The 15,747-nt window shown below is 42.7% G+C and overlaps 1 protein-coding gene across 3 annotated transcripts in view; it reads right to left on the minus strand.

Moving 5' to 3' along the window:
* Window positions 1–13,656, minus strand: part of NAA25 (N-alpha-acetyltransferase 25, NatB auxiliary subunit) — a 74,469-nt gene extending 60,813 nt beyond the window's left edge. For all 3 annotated transcript variants that reach the window (XR_009544318.1, XM_060170216.1, XM_060170215.1), the window contains exons 1-3: window positions 13,583–13,656; window positions 2,288–2,373; window positions 1,343–1,481 (exon numbers count right to left, since the gene is read on the minus strand). Coding sequence is in view for 2 of the 3 variants with exons in the window: in XM_060170216.1 (XP_060026199.1) it covers window positions 1,343–1,481; window positions 2,288–2,373; window positions 13,583–13,640 (283 nt within the window). In the remaining variant the exon portion in view is untranslated. The remainder of the gene's footprint in view (window positions 1–1,342; window positions 1,482–2,287; window positions 2,374–13,582) is intronic.
* Between the last annotated feature and the right edge of the window lie 2,091 nt (window positions 13,657–15,747).

The raw sequence follows: 15,747 nt of genomic DNA on the forward strand, positions 1-15,747 counted from the left end.
GATCTTTGAAGTTACTACTGTAATTGTTTGGGGGCACCACAAATCACAACCATATAAGACCCTGAACTTAATCAACAAATATGTGTGTGTTCTGTGCTCCACTATCTGGCCGTTCCCATCTATCTCCCTCTCCTCAGGCCTCCCTATTTTTTGAGACACAACACTGAAATTAGGCCAATTAATAACCCTACAATGGCCTCAAGTGAAAGGAAGAGTGCCACATGTCTGGCACTTTAAATCAAAAGCTAGAAATGATTAAGTGTAGTGAGGAAGGCATGTCGAAAGCCAAGACAGGTTGAAAGCTAGGCCTCTTGTGCCAATTATCCAAGTTGTAAATTCAAAGGAAAAGTTCTTGAAGGAAATTAAAAGTACTACTCCAGGGAATTCCCTAGAGGTCCAGTGGTTAGGACTCCGACCTTCCACTGCAGGGAACACAGGTTCAACATCTGTTCAGGGAACTAGATCTCACAAGCCGTGAGGCACGGCCAAAAAAAAAAAGTACTACTCCAGTGAACACATAAATGATAAAAAAGTGAAACGCAGAAAGTTTTAGTGGTCTGGATAGAAGATCAAACTAGCCACAATATTCCCTTAAGCCAAAGCCTGACCCAGAGCAAGACCCTGACTCTCTTTAATTCTATGAAGGCTGAGAGAACCGGGAAACCAAAGAATTCATATGACTCACTTTACTGCAATATTTGCTTTAATGTGAAACCAAACCCACGATACCTCCAAGGTATGCCTGTACTGATAATGCTGTATTTCTTAAATTGGGTGGTAGGTTTATGAATGTTCATTTATTCCACATCAAATGTTCTAGCGCTACATAAAACATATTCTTCTATAATATGTATTACTAAAGATATGTATTTCATAATAAAATATTTAAGAAATCAACAATGAAAAACTTTATTTATAGATGAAACTAGGCAGACTACCTAGGATATGCTTAGAAATAATCTAGCAGGCAGAGGGGTATACATAAAATTGATCATGTCTCAATAACTACTGAAGGTGAGAAATGGACACAAAGGGATTTACTATGCTATTCTCTGTTTCTATGTTTGAAGTTTTCCATATTAAAAAGTGGAAAAAAAAGCAACTCTTTCATTTAGCAAATCAAAATGTCATAAATGAAATTCAAGTCCTCATTCCAATCCAAGGATCCTAATACATGTAAAATATCCACTCTGCCTACAGCCTTTGCAAGCCATGGTTAATGCATTTTTTACCTGTTGCTATCCATCAAATCATGAGTGATAAGTAAATCGGACAAACAGAGAACTCAGAAATACCCAAAAAATTAAGCAGTTTTAAAGACAATGAAAAGAAAGAAACATACGTCGATGCATCTCCCGGTAAAGAATGGTCAGTGCCTGCAGCGAGTTGTCGTCTGTGGGTTCTAGGGCTGCCACCTCCTGCGCCAAGGTGAAGGCTTCCTCTTGCTTTCCAGTTCTCTGTAAACCAATTGCTTTTAAAACCTGATAGAAAGAAAAGACAAATCAGTTTTAAAAGGACAGAAAAGGAAATATGAACCAAAGAAAGACAATTTTAAATCACAAAATAAGTTATAAGGTATGTCAACTATTTTACTAAAAATATCAGCAAATAAAGATTATTGCCAGGGCTTCCCTGGTGGCTCAGTGGTTAAGAGTCCGCCTGCCAATGCAGGGGACACAGGTTTGAGCGCTGGTCCGGGCGGATGCCACATGCCACGGAACAACTAAGCTCATGCACCACAACTACTAAGCCTGCGCTCTAGAGCCCGCGAGCCTAACTACTGAAGCTAGCGCCTAGAGCCCATGCTCCGCAACAAGAGACACCACCACAATGAGAAACCTGAGCACCACAACAAAGAGTGGCCCCCACTCGCCGCAACTAAAGAAAGCCCATGCAGCAACGAGGACCCAACACAACCAAAAATAAATAAATAAATAAAAATAAAGTTCCCTTTAAAAAAAAAAGATTATTTCCTATTTCAGTCATATTAAGAATGCACAAAACAAAAAGAATGCCCAACATTGCTTAAAAGGACTTTGTGGGGTGGGGGGGGAAGGACTTTGTGAAAATAAAATAATTAAATTAGATAAGTCATGTCCAAAAAAACAAGCAGCTAGCTTTTAATTAAATACTCTTTATGGCATTTCATTTAAGTGATCAGGCAAATAAATGGGCTAAAAAATACTCTGAAAAACACAGTCACTAAAGAGATTAAACACCTCTTCCCTTTAAAGATTACAGTACATAACCCACCAAATGTAAGTAACTCAAGGGCAAATGAACTTACCTTAGCACAATGAAGATCCTTATGCTTTTTCAACAATTTATCTGCTTGCTGAATTGCCATTTTATTATTACCATTATCAAGATAATCTATGAAAACAGAAATTATGAGTTATTATATTCCTTCAAAAACAAATATGAAATATGCATAGGCTAGTATCAGCTGTTTCAGAAAGTATCCTAATTCGGTATTAAAAACATCTTGGAGCTGATTTTAACTCTAAATGGCTAGGATGGTGCAGAACACAATCTTAAATTTCTATAGTCATCTCTCATCCAAGAGCAATATAATCCAGTTATACTAATCCTTAATGAAGATTCAAGACCAAATATATTTAGATGATAGATGACACTAATATTTTTACCTATGGGAAACAAATGGGTTTACTAGCACAAAAATTAAAATATCTAAAAAAAAAACAACCTTTATTACATTCAAGCTTCAAATCTACCAAATGGACCACGTTCCCTCAATAAAATGTTCAGTGAATCTTACTATGCCACAGAGTTAAGAATAATTCTTCGAAGAAAAAAATAAGAACCGTGAGTGGGGGAGTAAATCCAGCAGTATCAGGAGTAGACAAGGATGTAGGGAAAGCAGCACTTTCATACACTCTGGTTGAAATAGAAACTAGCGCTGACTTTGAAGAAACATTGACTTCTAGGTTCCCTAAGCTATGCGTCCATTCCAAAATTCAAGGCATATGGAGACCTGCTATAAAATTGTGTTAAGGAAGAAAAGCAATCAATTATTATTCAAAAGTCTAACAAAAGCAAAGATTAATTTTCAGATGAGAGGATCTGAAAGAAAATGATTAGTGTTTTAGATGGGAAACAGTGGTAGCTGTCAATTCTATATATAGAAAGATGACTAAACACAGGCCAGTCCACAACCTACTACTACTACCAAGTCCCTCTTTGCTCATCAAGGTCCCAAATCAGCATAGGGACAGACAAAACATAAACAACTCAAATTAATCTGTGGACCAAATGCTGGTGAGGACATGGAGCAAAAGCAGCTCTCATTCACTGTTAGTGGGAATGCAAAATGGCACAGCCACCTTGGAAGACTGTTTGGCAGTTTCTTAAAAAATTAAACATACTCTAACCATATAATCCAGCTCCTTGTTATCTACCCAAATGAGCTGAAAACTTACTTTCACACAAAAATCTGCACGCAAATGTTTATAGCAGCTTTATACAAAATTGCCAAAACCTGGAAGGAACCAAGATGTTCTTCAGCAGGCAAATGGATAAACAAACCGTGGTACAGCCATCCATACAATGATATATTATTCAGTGATAAAAAGAAATGAGCCCATGCGCCACAACTACTGAGCCTGTGCTCTAGAGCCTGTGAGCCACAACTACTGAGCCCACGTGCCACAACTACTGAATCCCACGGGCCTAGAGCCTGTGCTCCGCAACAAGAGAAGCCGCCACAATGAGAAGCCTGCACACCACAACAAAGAGTAGCCCCCACTCACCACAACTAGAGAAAGCCTGCATGCAGCAACAAAGACCCAACACAGCCAAAAATAAATAAATAAATTTATTTTAAAAAAAAAAGAAAAAAGAAATGAGCTAGCAAGCCACAAAAAAATATGGGGGACTCTTAAATACATATTGCTAAGTGAAAGAAGCCAACATGACAAAGCTACATACTATACGATTCCAAGTGTATGACATTCTGGAAAAAGCAAAATTATAGGCAGAGTAGAACAATCAGTGGTTGCCAGGAGCTGGGGGAGGAATGAATAGGTGGAGAACGGGATTTTTCAGGGCAGTGAAACTATTCTGTATGATACTGTAACGAAGGATACATGTCATCATACCTTTGCAAAATGCATAGAATGTGCAACACACAGAATGAGCCCTAATGTAAACTAGTAAACTATGGACTTTAGTTAGCAATAACATATCGTATTGGCTCAGCAACTGTAGCAAATGCACCACACTAATGCAAGTGTTAATAACATGGGAAACTGGGGGAGAAGAGAGGTGTGTCAGGGTGAATAGGAAGGAACTCTGTACTCTCCACTCCTTTCCTGTAAACTTAACCTAAAACTGCTCTAAAAAATAAAGTCAATTAATTAAAAATATATATCTAATAAAAGCAAAGATTCATTTCTAGAAAAGGAATGTGAGAGTGTTATAAATGGGAAATAGGGTGGTAGACGTAGATTTGAAATACAGAAAGATGACTGAACTCAGGCTAGTTCACAATCTACTACTACTATTGGTCCCTCTTTGCTCATCAAGGTCCCAAGTCAGCAACAGGGACAGAGGAGGCACAGACAACTCAAGATCATCTATGGCCCTGGTGGCCCAGGGCCAAATAACAGAAATACACTATCATTTTACCTAACGGTTTCAATTTTTCTCCTATGAATACTTTACCACAACCTTTAACAGACAGCTACATGAACACATGAGTTTCATCTCTTTAGTTTTTCTTCAATGCACCTAATGTTGATGAGCACCAATAACGCTAGGTAAAAAGATTAAGAAGCCTTACTCTGGAGGGAATCACAATCTAGAAAAGATCAAAGACTTAACACTCAGGTAGAGAGATTAGAGAATCACAGAAATCACAATCTTGGCCTGAATACCCAAATATCTAATACCAGTTTTCTTAAGTCCTCATCTCAGCCGATAGGCCACCATTTGTCCTTACAGAATATCTGACAGAGACATTTCAGCTCAATAAATGATATCTTCTCTTCCTAATAACTTGGTGCTGATCTCATGCTGAGTGAGTTCTAAGTTACGTCTGACTCAGTCTTCTTGCAAGACTCCAGGTTCACAAAACATATCTTGAAGTCTTCTCAAAGAGCAGGTATCTTTGATGAAACCCCAGCTCTGAGGGTCTGCCCATAGATGGATCAGACCAGAGGTTAGGACTACAAGGATATTGAACTTTTCCCTCTGTTGTTGACAAGGCCCTGATATATAAATACACTGCACCCATGCCCTCTTCTGTGGGCATGGTTTCCACAGACTGCTGAAGGGGTAGAATTGGATGAGCATGTCTAGATCATGCAACTGAAGTCTAATGGAGTGGACATTTGACCCAAACTGGGTAAATCAAGTTTCTTCCTGGTAATTTGTAATTACAACACTGAAATGTGGAATCAGAAAGCTATGGACAGACTTCCCTGGTGGCACAGTGGATAAGGCTCCACGCTCCCAATGCTGGGGGCCCGGGTTCGATTCCTGGTCAGGGAACTAGATCCCACATGCATGCTGCAACTAAGAGTTCACATGCCACAACTAAGAAGCCCACATGCCACAACTAAGGAGCTGGCAAGCCGCAATTAAGGAGCCCACGTGCTACAACTAAGGAGCCCACCTGCCACAACTAAGACCCAATGCAACCCAATAAATAAATGAATATTAAAAAAAGAAAAGAAAAGAAAGCTATGGAGAACCCCATTTGGAAGGCAATAAATATTTCCAGTTTGAGATTACTAGTGGCAGCTCCAGAATCTCCATTTGGAAGGAGCCTTGGGAGATGCAAGTTAGTTAATGAGGAGTGAAAAAAAGGAGTTATCTCTTGACTCTTCGTTCATATAACATTTATAAAAGAATAAAGAACGTCAATTATCTTTATCAAAAAATTGGGGGAGGGGCAGTGCTGATTAAGCTTGTAGGGGGAGGCTAATGACCTCTCCTTACTCTATTCTCAGCTTGGTGTGGCCACAAAGCCAACATGTTGGGCCCCAGGTAAACTGATGAGTAAGCAGAAAAAACCAGTTTGAAGAACCTAGCAGAGAAAAGAAGAGCCACAAACAGATAAGAGCAGAGATGAGCATCTGAGAAAGAAGCTTCAGATCCTGACAGCTTTCCAGTTTCCATCAGGCTCTAGAACACTGCATTCCTGCCCTAAGCTCCCACAAGGGTTTATAAACAACCTCCCTCTACTTGAGCTTGTGTCAAAGGGTTTCTGTTCCTTGCACCCAGAAGAGTTTTAATTTTAACTAAGACACCCCACCACATTTAGACTGCTGTCAAGGTCCCCCTTCCTGGACACCTAGGTGATTGCTGATTAATTGGTTGCTGAGGCTTTTGGGAAAGTTTACTTCCATTTTACATTGCTGACTTTGTAATATAAATTATGTAGCCAGGGCTTCCCTGATGGCGCAGTGGTTAAGAATCTGCCTGCCCATGCAGGGGACACGGGTTCGAGCCCGGTCCGGGAAGATCCCACATGCCGTGGAGCAACTAAGCCCGTGCACCACAACTACTGAGACTGCGCTCTAGAGCCCACAAGCCACAACTTTTGAAGTCCGCACACCTAGAGCCCGTGCTCCGCAACAAGAGAAGCCACCGCAATGAGAAGCCCACACACCACAACGAAGAGTAGCCCCCACTCTCAGCAACTGGAGAAAACCCGAGTGCCGCAAAAGACCCAATGCAGCCAAAAAATTAAATAAATGAATAAGTAAATTTATTTTAAAAATAAATAAAATAAATTATGTAGCCCTTGGAGAAAACAGGCCCATAAAAATGATACCCTAAGTCTGTTTTTTAGCCTTTTTAAAACTTACTCAAGGGTAACTGTGGCTTGACCATGAGGACTGGTATTGTTCCCTTAATATGAGGAGTAAGCCAAGTCAGCCGTCCACAAATCAGGCATAGGAAATAATAAGATGATGATGTATCAGTTAAAGCAGTGTTTTTCAAAGCATGGTTATCACTCCAACTAAAATGGTTTTAAGTGGTCCTTGCAGGCAGCACTAGATAACACGGATAGTGAGAAAACTGACCTTTTGTAATATTTCCCTTATATTAAGGAGATAGTCTCAGTTTGGTATCAGCCTGTCATTTCTTTAACACTTGCTGATGCCTTTTTTTTTTAATGGAAAAGGAACAGGTCTCAGATTTAGAGTTTCTCAACTATCAGAAACTAGTTAAGACCTTAATAACATTGTTTTGTTTTCACTGTGTGTACTTAATTTTATGGTTTTGTTTTCTCAGGGCAAGTGACAGGTATTCCACTGATGGTAATGATACATATTATTTCTATTTTTAATTTTAAAAATTTATTTATTTTTGGCCACGCAGAATGTGGAATCTTAGTTCCCTGACCACGGAGTGAACCCATGCCCCCTGCAATGGAAGCGAGAGTCCTAACCACTGGACAGCCAGGGAATCCCTCCCACTGTCTCTAAAACAAACTTCAAAATCCTTAAAATGGCTTACAAAGTTGAGTCCCTCTACCTCTGTAGCCCCATCTCACCCTTCTCTACATTCCAACCACACAAGTCTTTTCTTAGGTCATCAAGTACATACTCTCTCTGTCTATCTTTCTTACACACTCTGTCCATCACTCCTTTCCATCTGATCACCTGACTAACCGTTGCTCTTTTTTCTTTTCCAAAGTAAAATGTCACTTCCACAGAGAACCTTTTCTTGAAATGTTCCCAACAGTCGAGATGCCATAGTGTGTGCTCTCACGGTAACCGGTACTTTTCCTTCAAAGTCCTTAACACAAATGTAATGATTATGTATACTATTGTTTAAAAAACCTCTTGAGACTACAAGCTCCCTGAAAGCAGAAATCATGTCTGTGCTGTCTGGTACTCTCTCATTCCCTGAATCTACATTGTGCCTAGCACATATTAGGCTCTCAATAAATAAGCTGAATGAAGAAAGGAATACATAAATGAACAAACTGTATAGGAAAAAAAATCTTCTAGAAATTGAGTAGTCTATCAGGGGAGTGAGAGATATATACATACAAAGTGACCACAACAGGATGTTCAAAGAACCAATTATTAGTGATGGCTTCCTGCTATTAAGTTAGATTTTTTAGTCTTTTCAATTAATTTCTTAGGGGACTCCCCTGGTGATGCAGTGGTTAAAAAAATCCGCCTGCCAATTCAGGGGACATGGGTTCAATACCTGGTCCAGGAAGATCCCACGTGCTGCGGAGCAACTAAGTCCATATGCCACAACTACTGAGCCTGCACTCTAGAGCCCGCGAGCCACAACTACTGAGCCAGAGTGCTGCAACTACTGAAGCCCGCATGCCTAGAGCCCGTGCTCCACAACAAGAGAAGCCACCGCAATAAGAAGCCCGCGCACCGCAACAAAGAGTAGCCCCCACCTGCCACAACTAGAGGAAGCCGGCGTGCAGCAACGAAGACCCAACACAGCCAAAAATTAATTAATTAATTAATTAAGAAAAAAAACCCAGACATTTAAGAGTGAAGACAGAGGGAACACAAATTTATTGGGTGTCTACTCAAAACCCAGCAAGGTACCGTTAGCAACTCCATATTACAGAAGAGGCTCAGGGAGGTAGGTTAATTGACAAAATCATAGCAGAGAGTGAAACCCAGCTCAGTCTGGCTCTGAAGGTCTGTACCCTTCATTGCCTCAATTTCTCTAGACAGAACTCTTAGAGCAAGAAACTATATAAGTACAGATAGCTCATTGATCCTAAGGAGACAAAGAACAAATTTGAAATTTATTTTTCTTTTCTTTACTACCTTGCCACAATCCAATCACTTCAGTGAACACACAAAAAACATACCCCAAATGGCCAACTGGTTTCTCCTAATTCTCAAGAAGATACTAAGTGCAGTATTTTTAATTACAGTATTAGTCAGATGCTCTGACAGAAGCAAGAGTGTGAACAAAAGAATGAAAAGGAAGTATGCACCTTTAAAACCCGATTTACACCCACCATCAGGCGTGCACTGGGGTAGTTCCAGCACTGACTGCCTCAACACCACCAGGCTAAGCCTGCTGCATTTGGTCTTGGTAAATCATCCCAAACCAAATGTGTTCCCTGGCCATCTGCCCTGCTGAGAAGGCTGTGCGCCAGTCATCACTGTTTATTAGGGGAAAAGAACCTGGACAAGAATATTCTGCCCTCAGGAAAATGTTTCAAACACTCGGTTTACATCTGAGCAATTTTTTAGTAAGAGCTGGACTTGGGTGCCAGAAAGGCAACGAGAAGCCCACGCACCGCAACGAAGAGTAGCCCCCCTCCCCACCCCCCCACCCCCCGGCTCAGAGCAGCTAGAGAAAAGCCCGCGTGCAACAACGAAGACCCAACGCGGCCAAAAATAAATAAATAATTTTAAAAAATAATAAATAAATTTATATAAAAAAGAACGTTATCTGAATGAAACCATACAGTATCTGATCTTTAAAAAAATTAATGTCTTAAATAATAAAAATAATACATGTCATAGTAAAAACAAAAATCCAATAGTTCATACAGGTATAACATGAAAAGAATTATTAGTCTCTTAATCTTGCCCTATGCTCACACTACCCTCTACTCTATGCATTCTTCCAGGAATGTTCTGTGCATTAACATCTGTCTTTCTAAGTTTAAAATGTTTTTAGAATTTAAAAGTCTAAGAGCTTTTTAAACGGTCATAATTTCAGAACAGGAGAAAACAGGTTGTGCCAAGTGACTTTTCTACAGAAAGGCAAGATAATCTTCACTCACCAAGATGCCCTGCCCCGCCCAGGCAAAGGACAAGACTCACTGAGCTAACACGGCCCAACAGAAGGCTCAGAATACATACAACATCTGACCGAAGACTTGGGAAGTTTTAATAACAAACTATAACAGAATAATTACCTGGAGTCTGGCCACACATGGGAAGGGAAATGTCCTAACACACCAAGGAAGTGACTATCATTCAGGAAACACAGCTGGGAAATATGTTACACCTGATTCAGGCTAGAGCAAGACTGCAAGTCAGAAACCATCAAGGACCTACTGTAAAGCACAGCGAACTCTACTCAATATCCTGTGATAATTTATATGAAAAAAGAATCTAAAAAAGAGTGAGTATATGTATATGTGTAACTGAATCTCTTTGTTGTACACCTGAAACTAACACAACGTTGTAAATCAACGATGCTCCAATAAAATTTAAAAAACAAAATAAGTATTAAAAAAAAGACTGCAAGTCAGTAACACATTTTAGAACAAAGGATCTTGTGCCATAAAAGTAAATGTGTGTGTGTGTGTGTATTCTAAAGACTATGGAACTTTGAAACCTCTATTTTTATTTTGCAATTCTTGCATCCTATAAAAAAATTTTTAATAAATGAATTTTTTATACTTTTTTTATACAGAAATTCTTATTTACCTATCTATTTATTTATTTATGGCTGCGCTGGGGCTGTGCGCAGGCTTTCTCTAGTTGCGGTGAGTGGAGGCTACTCTTCATTGCGGTGCGTGGGCTTCTCATTGAGGTGGCTTCTCTTGCTGCGGAGCATGGGCTCTAGGTGCACGGGCTTTAGTAGTTGTGGCTCACAGGTTCAGTAGTTGTGGCTCGCAGGCTCTAGAGTGCAGGCTCAGTAGTTGTGGCGCACGGGCTTAGCTGCTCTGCAGCATGTGGGATCTTCCCAGACCAGAGATTGAACCCGTGTCCCCTGCATTGGCAGGCGGATTCTTAACCACTGTGCTACCAGGGAAGTCCCCTATAAAATTTATTAAGTGCCATACCTGACCATCTTCCAACTCTACCCATCCCCTAACCACTAAAAACATTTTAAAACAGTAATGGTAGAAGAAAGCACTAGGGCTCACCAAGTCACATGAGGATACAACATCTGTTCAGAACCACATAGCACAAGAGAATAATTTTAGCAAAAGGAGAAAGAATAATAAAGTAGGTGTTCTGGAAGGTCAAGGTGGTTTTCAAAAACCAAAAATGCACTACCCAAACTTACCAATTTATGAGTAAAGAGAAGCACTCTGAAGATGTTCAACTAATCAACTAGCTATTTCATACCTAGACACCAAAAATAGAATTTCAACCCACCATAATTTCACAATTAATGACCCTGTCCACTTCTATCCTCAACAGTATCAGCAAGAGCTGAGGTCATAGGCAAAGTTTCTAACAGCTGTAAAATCCTAAACCTTGGCAATATAAATAATGCTGCATAAAGATCGTGATGCTGTGGGATCTGAACTCAGTGAAAGGCTGAGCTCTCCAGTGGGAATGCCTGTGTTCAAATCCCAGCTCTACAGTTTACTAGCTGCAATTCTGAGCAAGTTAATGTCTGGCATTCAGTTTACTACTATGCTCACAATAATCTTACCTACCTAATAGGACAGTTAGCACACAAATAAGCACTCAGTCAACACTGGGTGTTGTTGAACTTTTGGCTGGTGGGCAAGCACCACCATGCATAAGCATGTTCATCTGTCAGCTAATGAAGGCCCAAATTCAAGAACGACAGTGGTTTAGGGATACTAATATATTTAAACACAAAAGCAGAGGCTGTCCCAAAGTCTAGAGGTCAAAAGTCAAAAGTGCTGAAGTCAAGGTCAGTCTTTCTTTTCCTATTTCTGTCAGTTTATATTAATTGCCTTGGAATTCCTAAAGAAAGTATTTTCTTATCTTCTTCCCATGTAACTATAACAAAAGCTACATAATTCTGGCTTCAGTTTTGAGAATATGACCTATCACATCTGTTTAACATATCCTGATGTTTACCAGCATGAAACGGACTAGAGGTTTTCCTTATTGGATAGTTTCAAAACATTATTATTTCTAAGTGACTTATGGGACCCCAAAGGCATTTTCTTTGGTCCTCAAGAATAATTTTAGAAATCCAATTATTCCTAAAAGTTAAAAAAGAAAAAAATCTGCAGGCAGCTGCTGCAGAGAGCTGTAACCAGCCACCAATTGTGAACCCTGGATTCAGTTCCTACCCTCAAGCACCCTAACATATGTCATCTCTGCCCTTTAAAATGTATACTGGAGGGCATGAGAATATGTAGCCCTGGGAAAATGGAAATCCACCACTCTCCACCTACGTGACCTTTGGCAAGTCAGTGTCTCCAGCTCAAAGTGAGGTGATTTCTAGCACAGTGGTTAAAAGAGTAAGCCGGGGACATTCCACAGGGGTTAATATCCTAGCTTCATGTTAGCTGAGTGACCTTAGACAAATTACACATCAGTAAAGCCCCAGTTTTCTCATCTGTGGAAAGAAAAGGGGGAGAGAGAGGGAAGTGGGACTGGGGGAAAGTAGCCACCTCCGAAGAATGTGTGAAGATTAAATACTTAAGACCAAGGACAGTGACTGACATAATTAGCAGTCTATACATACACATTAGCTATTATTATTATTTCTCACCTCACAAGGTTGTTGTTGAAATGAGATGCAAGAGCAAAGCATCATACAAATTACAAAAAGCACTACCAATTGTACCAGAAACATAGTTATTACCCCCTTCCAAAAAAGTTAAATGATCTCAGCTATTGCAAAGAAGCCTCCATTTAGTAACATCCACGTTACAAACAAGAGGTCTAATTCTGCAAAAACCACTGAACTTGAAGCCTTCCTCACCATGAACTGAGCTAGACCAAGACCACACAGCCATCTAAGAGGAAAGGAAATACAAAAGGGACCACTATCAAATTATTGAACAACTTGGTTACTGAAGAGGTATTTCTCCCTGACTCAAATGTGTGATTTTTCACAACCAGGATAGCAAAATGCCATCAAGGTCTTAAAGCCTGAGGGTTGAGGTCAACGTTATGGAAGGGGATCCACTTAGCACGCGGAAGGCAAGCTGCAGAGAAAAACCAGAGAAGCTTCAAAAAAGAAAAGCCCTGCATGCCCCTCGACACGAGCTATTACAGTCGCTTCACCGCTATTTTAGGCCCAAGCCAACCTCCCCCCCCCCCGCCTCGCCCCACCCCGCCCCCGCCTCCCACGTGTGTCCAGAGCAGCTGTTCCTCCGCCAAAGAGCTCTGGATTGGGATCCTCAAATCCAGGCCTGCTCCAGACTCGATCTGGGTGACCTTGCGTCAGCCCCTTCCCCTCCCGGGACCTCTGTTTCTCCATGTGCACCGAGTACAGTTAGTCAGACAACACTTTAGGCCCCGTTCCCATAGGTAAAAAGTCTTGAGCGGGGAATTTTCCCTCAAGTAGGGTGTCCCACCCTCACGCCGGAGCCAGCTTCCACCTGCGGGCAGACCTCGGGTCTCCCTTGGCGTGGCCCCGACAACGTAGCCTGCGTGTAGCGCAAGTCTCTACGAGAGGAAGTGTCTCACAGGGCTCGCCTGTCAGGCCAGCTCTGCCGACCTGCCGCTGCCCTGACCGCGCCGCTGCCACCTCAGGGCTCAAGAAAGCCAGGCCGGCGCTTACGCGAGGCCCGTGGCTGCGGCCTAGAGGCCCGCGCGGGCCGCCCCCTGTGCCCGCCAGCCCTGCTCCCGGCCCCTCAGCGCCCCTCCCGGGCCTTTGCCCCGGGCTCCGCAGCCCTCGGCGCCTCTGGCTGGCAACCAGACTGGCCCCAGGTACTCACCGTAAATGGGCCGGAGGCGCCTGTCGTTAGGGTCCTGCACATGGCCCCGCGTCGCCATGATGACAAGCGCAGAACCGCAGTGCGCACGCGCGGGGCAGGCCCCCGGGAAGGGGCTGTTAAAGGGCCAGCGCCGATCTCTCTCTGTCGCAATGGTCGCGGGGTTGTGACAGAACGCGCCGGCGCGGAAAGGGACGACACCCACACCGCAAACCCCCCGCCCCCACTCCCAGTTGTCACTTAAATGGATCCTTTTCCTCCCCTTTGCTGGTAGAATCAACCTAGCTGGTAGAAGCGGCCGTTGCTATTAAAATCCCTTCCGAGTCACATACTGGAGGGTGAGGAAAGGAGGGGAGAAAGTCTTGGTCAAAGTTAGGGCTCTGCTGCTCCTGCTTATCCTGTTTCTCCTCTGTGCTGTAGGACCAGTTAGACTTGTCTTTGTTTAATTGTTGAGGACCCGGGAACTCCTCTGGGAAGGTGACCCAGGGGACAGCAGGGGACAGAGGTGCTGATCAACAGTAGAAATCTGCCAGAAAAGTTCAAGATCCCTTCACCCCTATCCCGGTGCTCAGCCAACTAAGAAGAACCTTAGATCTATAGTAATCCAGTCAATTTATTTATCAATTATATCTCAGTAAAACTGGAGGGGAAAAGTAATTCAGTCAGTATATGCCTAGACACTGTGCTGCAAGCTCCAAATGTATTATCTCATTAATATTCGTAACAACCCTAGTATCCCCCTAGGAGGTAGATTTTTTTAATTTAATTTAATTTAATTTATTTATTTTTGGTTGAGTTGGGTCTTCGTTGCTGCGCGCGGGCTTTCTCTAGTTGCGGCGAGTGGGGGCTGCTCTTCCTTGCGGTGTGCGGGCTTCTCGTTGCGGTGGCTTCTCTTGTGGTGGAGCACAGGCTCTAGGCGCACGCGCTTCAGCAGGTGTGGCTTGTGGGCTCAGTAGTTGCCACGCGAGGGCTCTAGAGCGCAGGCTCAGTAGTTGTGGTGCACGGGCTTAGCTGCTCCGAGGCATGTGGGTTCTTCCCAGCCAGGGCTCGAGCCCGTGTCCCCTGCATTGGCAGGCGGATTCTTAACCACCGCGCCACCAGGGGAGCCCTATTTATTTATTTATTTATTTATTTATTTATTTATTTATTTATTTATTTATTTATTTATTTATTTATTTATTTTAGTATTTAATTTATTTGGCTGCACAGGGTCTTAGTTGCAGCACACGGAATCTTTAGTTGCAGCATGCGGGATCTAGTTCCTTGACCAGGGATGAAACCCGGCCCCCCTGCATTAGGAGCTCGGAGTCTTAACCGCTAGACCACCAGGGAAGTCCGGGGAGGCAATTTTATATAGATAGTGTGGTCAAGGATAGCCTAGCTGAAAAAGTGACAATTGTCAAAGACTTAAAGAAAGTGGGAGAGGGAGGGAGCCAGGCAGGTGTGCCAGGCTCTGTGGGGTCATGACCTAAGGCCACACTAGTAACTGTGATTCAAACCTAGGTCCTTCTAGGGGCTTCCCTGATGGCGCAGTGGTTTAGAATCCGCCTGCCAGCGCAGGAGACACGGCTTCGAGCCCTGGTCCGGGAAGATCCCACATGCCGCGGAGCAACTAAGCCCGTGCGCCACAACTATTGAGCCTGCACTCTAGAGCTTGTGAGCCACAACTACTGAGCCCGTGTGCCACAACTACTGAAGCCCACGCGCCTAGAGCCCGTGCTCCGCAGCAAGAGAAGCCACCGCAATGAGAAGTCTGCGCACCGCAACGAAGAGTGGCCCCCGCTCGCCGAAACTAGAGAAAGCCCACGCGCAGCAACGAAGACCCAACACAGCCATAGATAAATAGATAAATAAATAAACAAACCTAGGTCCTTCTAGTACAGAACCAGAGTTAACCCCTCCACTATGCTGTCTCAAACCCAGTAAATATCCCCAGTGTCAGCCTTGACCAGCTGGGGTTGACCCCTTTTATTGGTGTTCCATCCCTCTTCCTTTCTGTATCTTTTAGGGTGTAAGAAAATGATTCTCCAACTTTAGTGAACACCTTGGGAAACTTGATAAACATGAGTTTCCTGGGTTCTACCCCCAGAGGTTCTAATTCGTCCGAGGACCCCTCTTTGAAAAGTAACTAACTAATGGATCTAAATGAAATGATTTTAGAATGCACC

Source organism: Lagenorhynchus albirostris, chromosome 14 (genome assembly GCF_949774975.1).
Source record: "Lagenorhynchus albirostris chromosome 14, mLagAlb1.1, whole genome shotgun sequence".
NCBI classification, from domain to species: Eukaryota; Metazoa; Chordata; class Mammalia; order Artiodactyla; family Delphinidae; genus Lagenorhynchus; species Lagenorhynchus albirostris.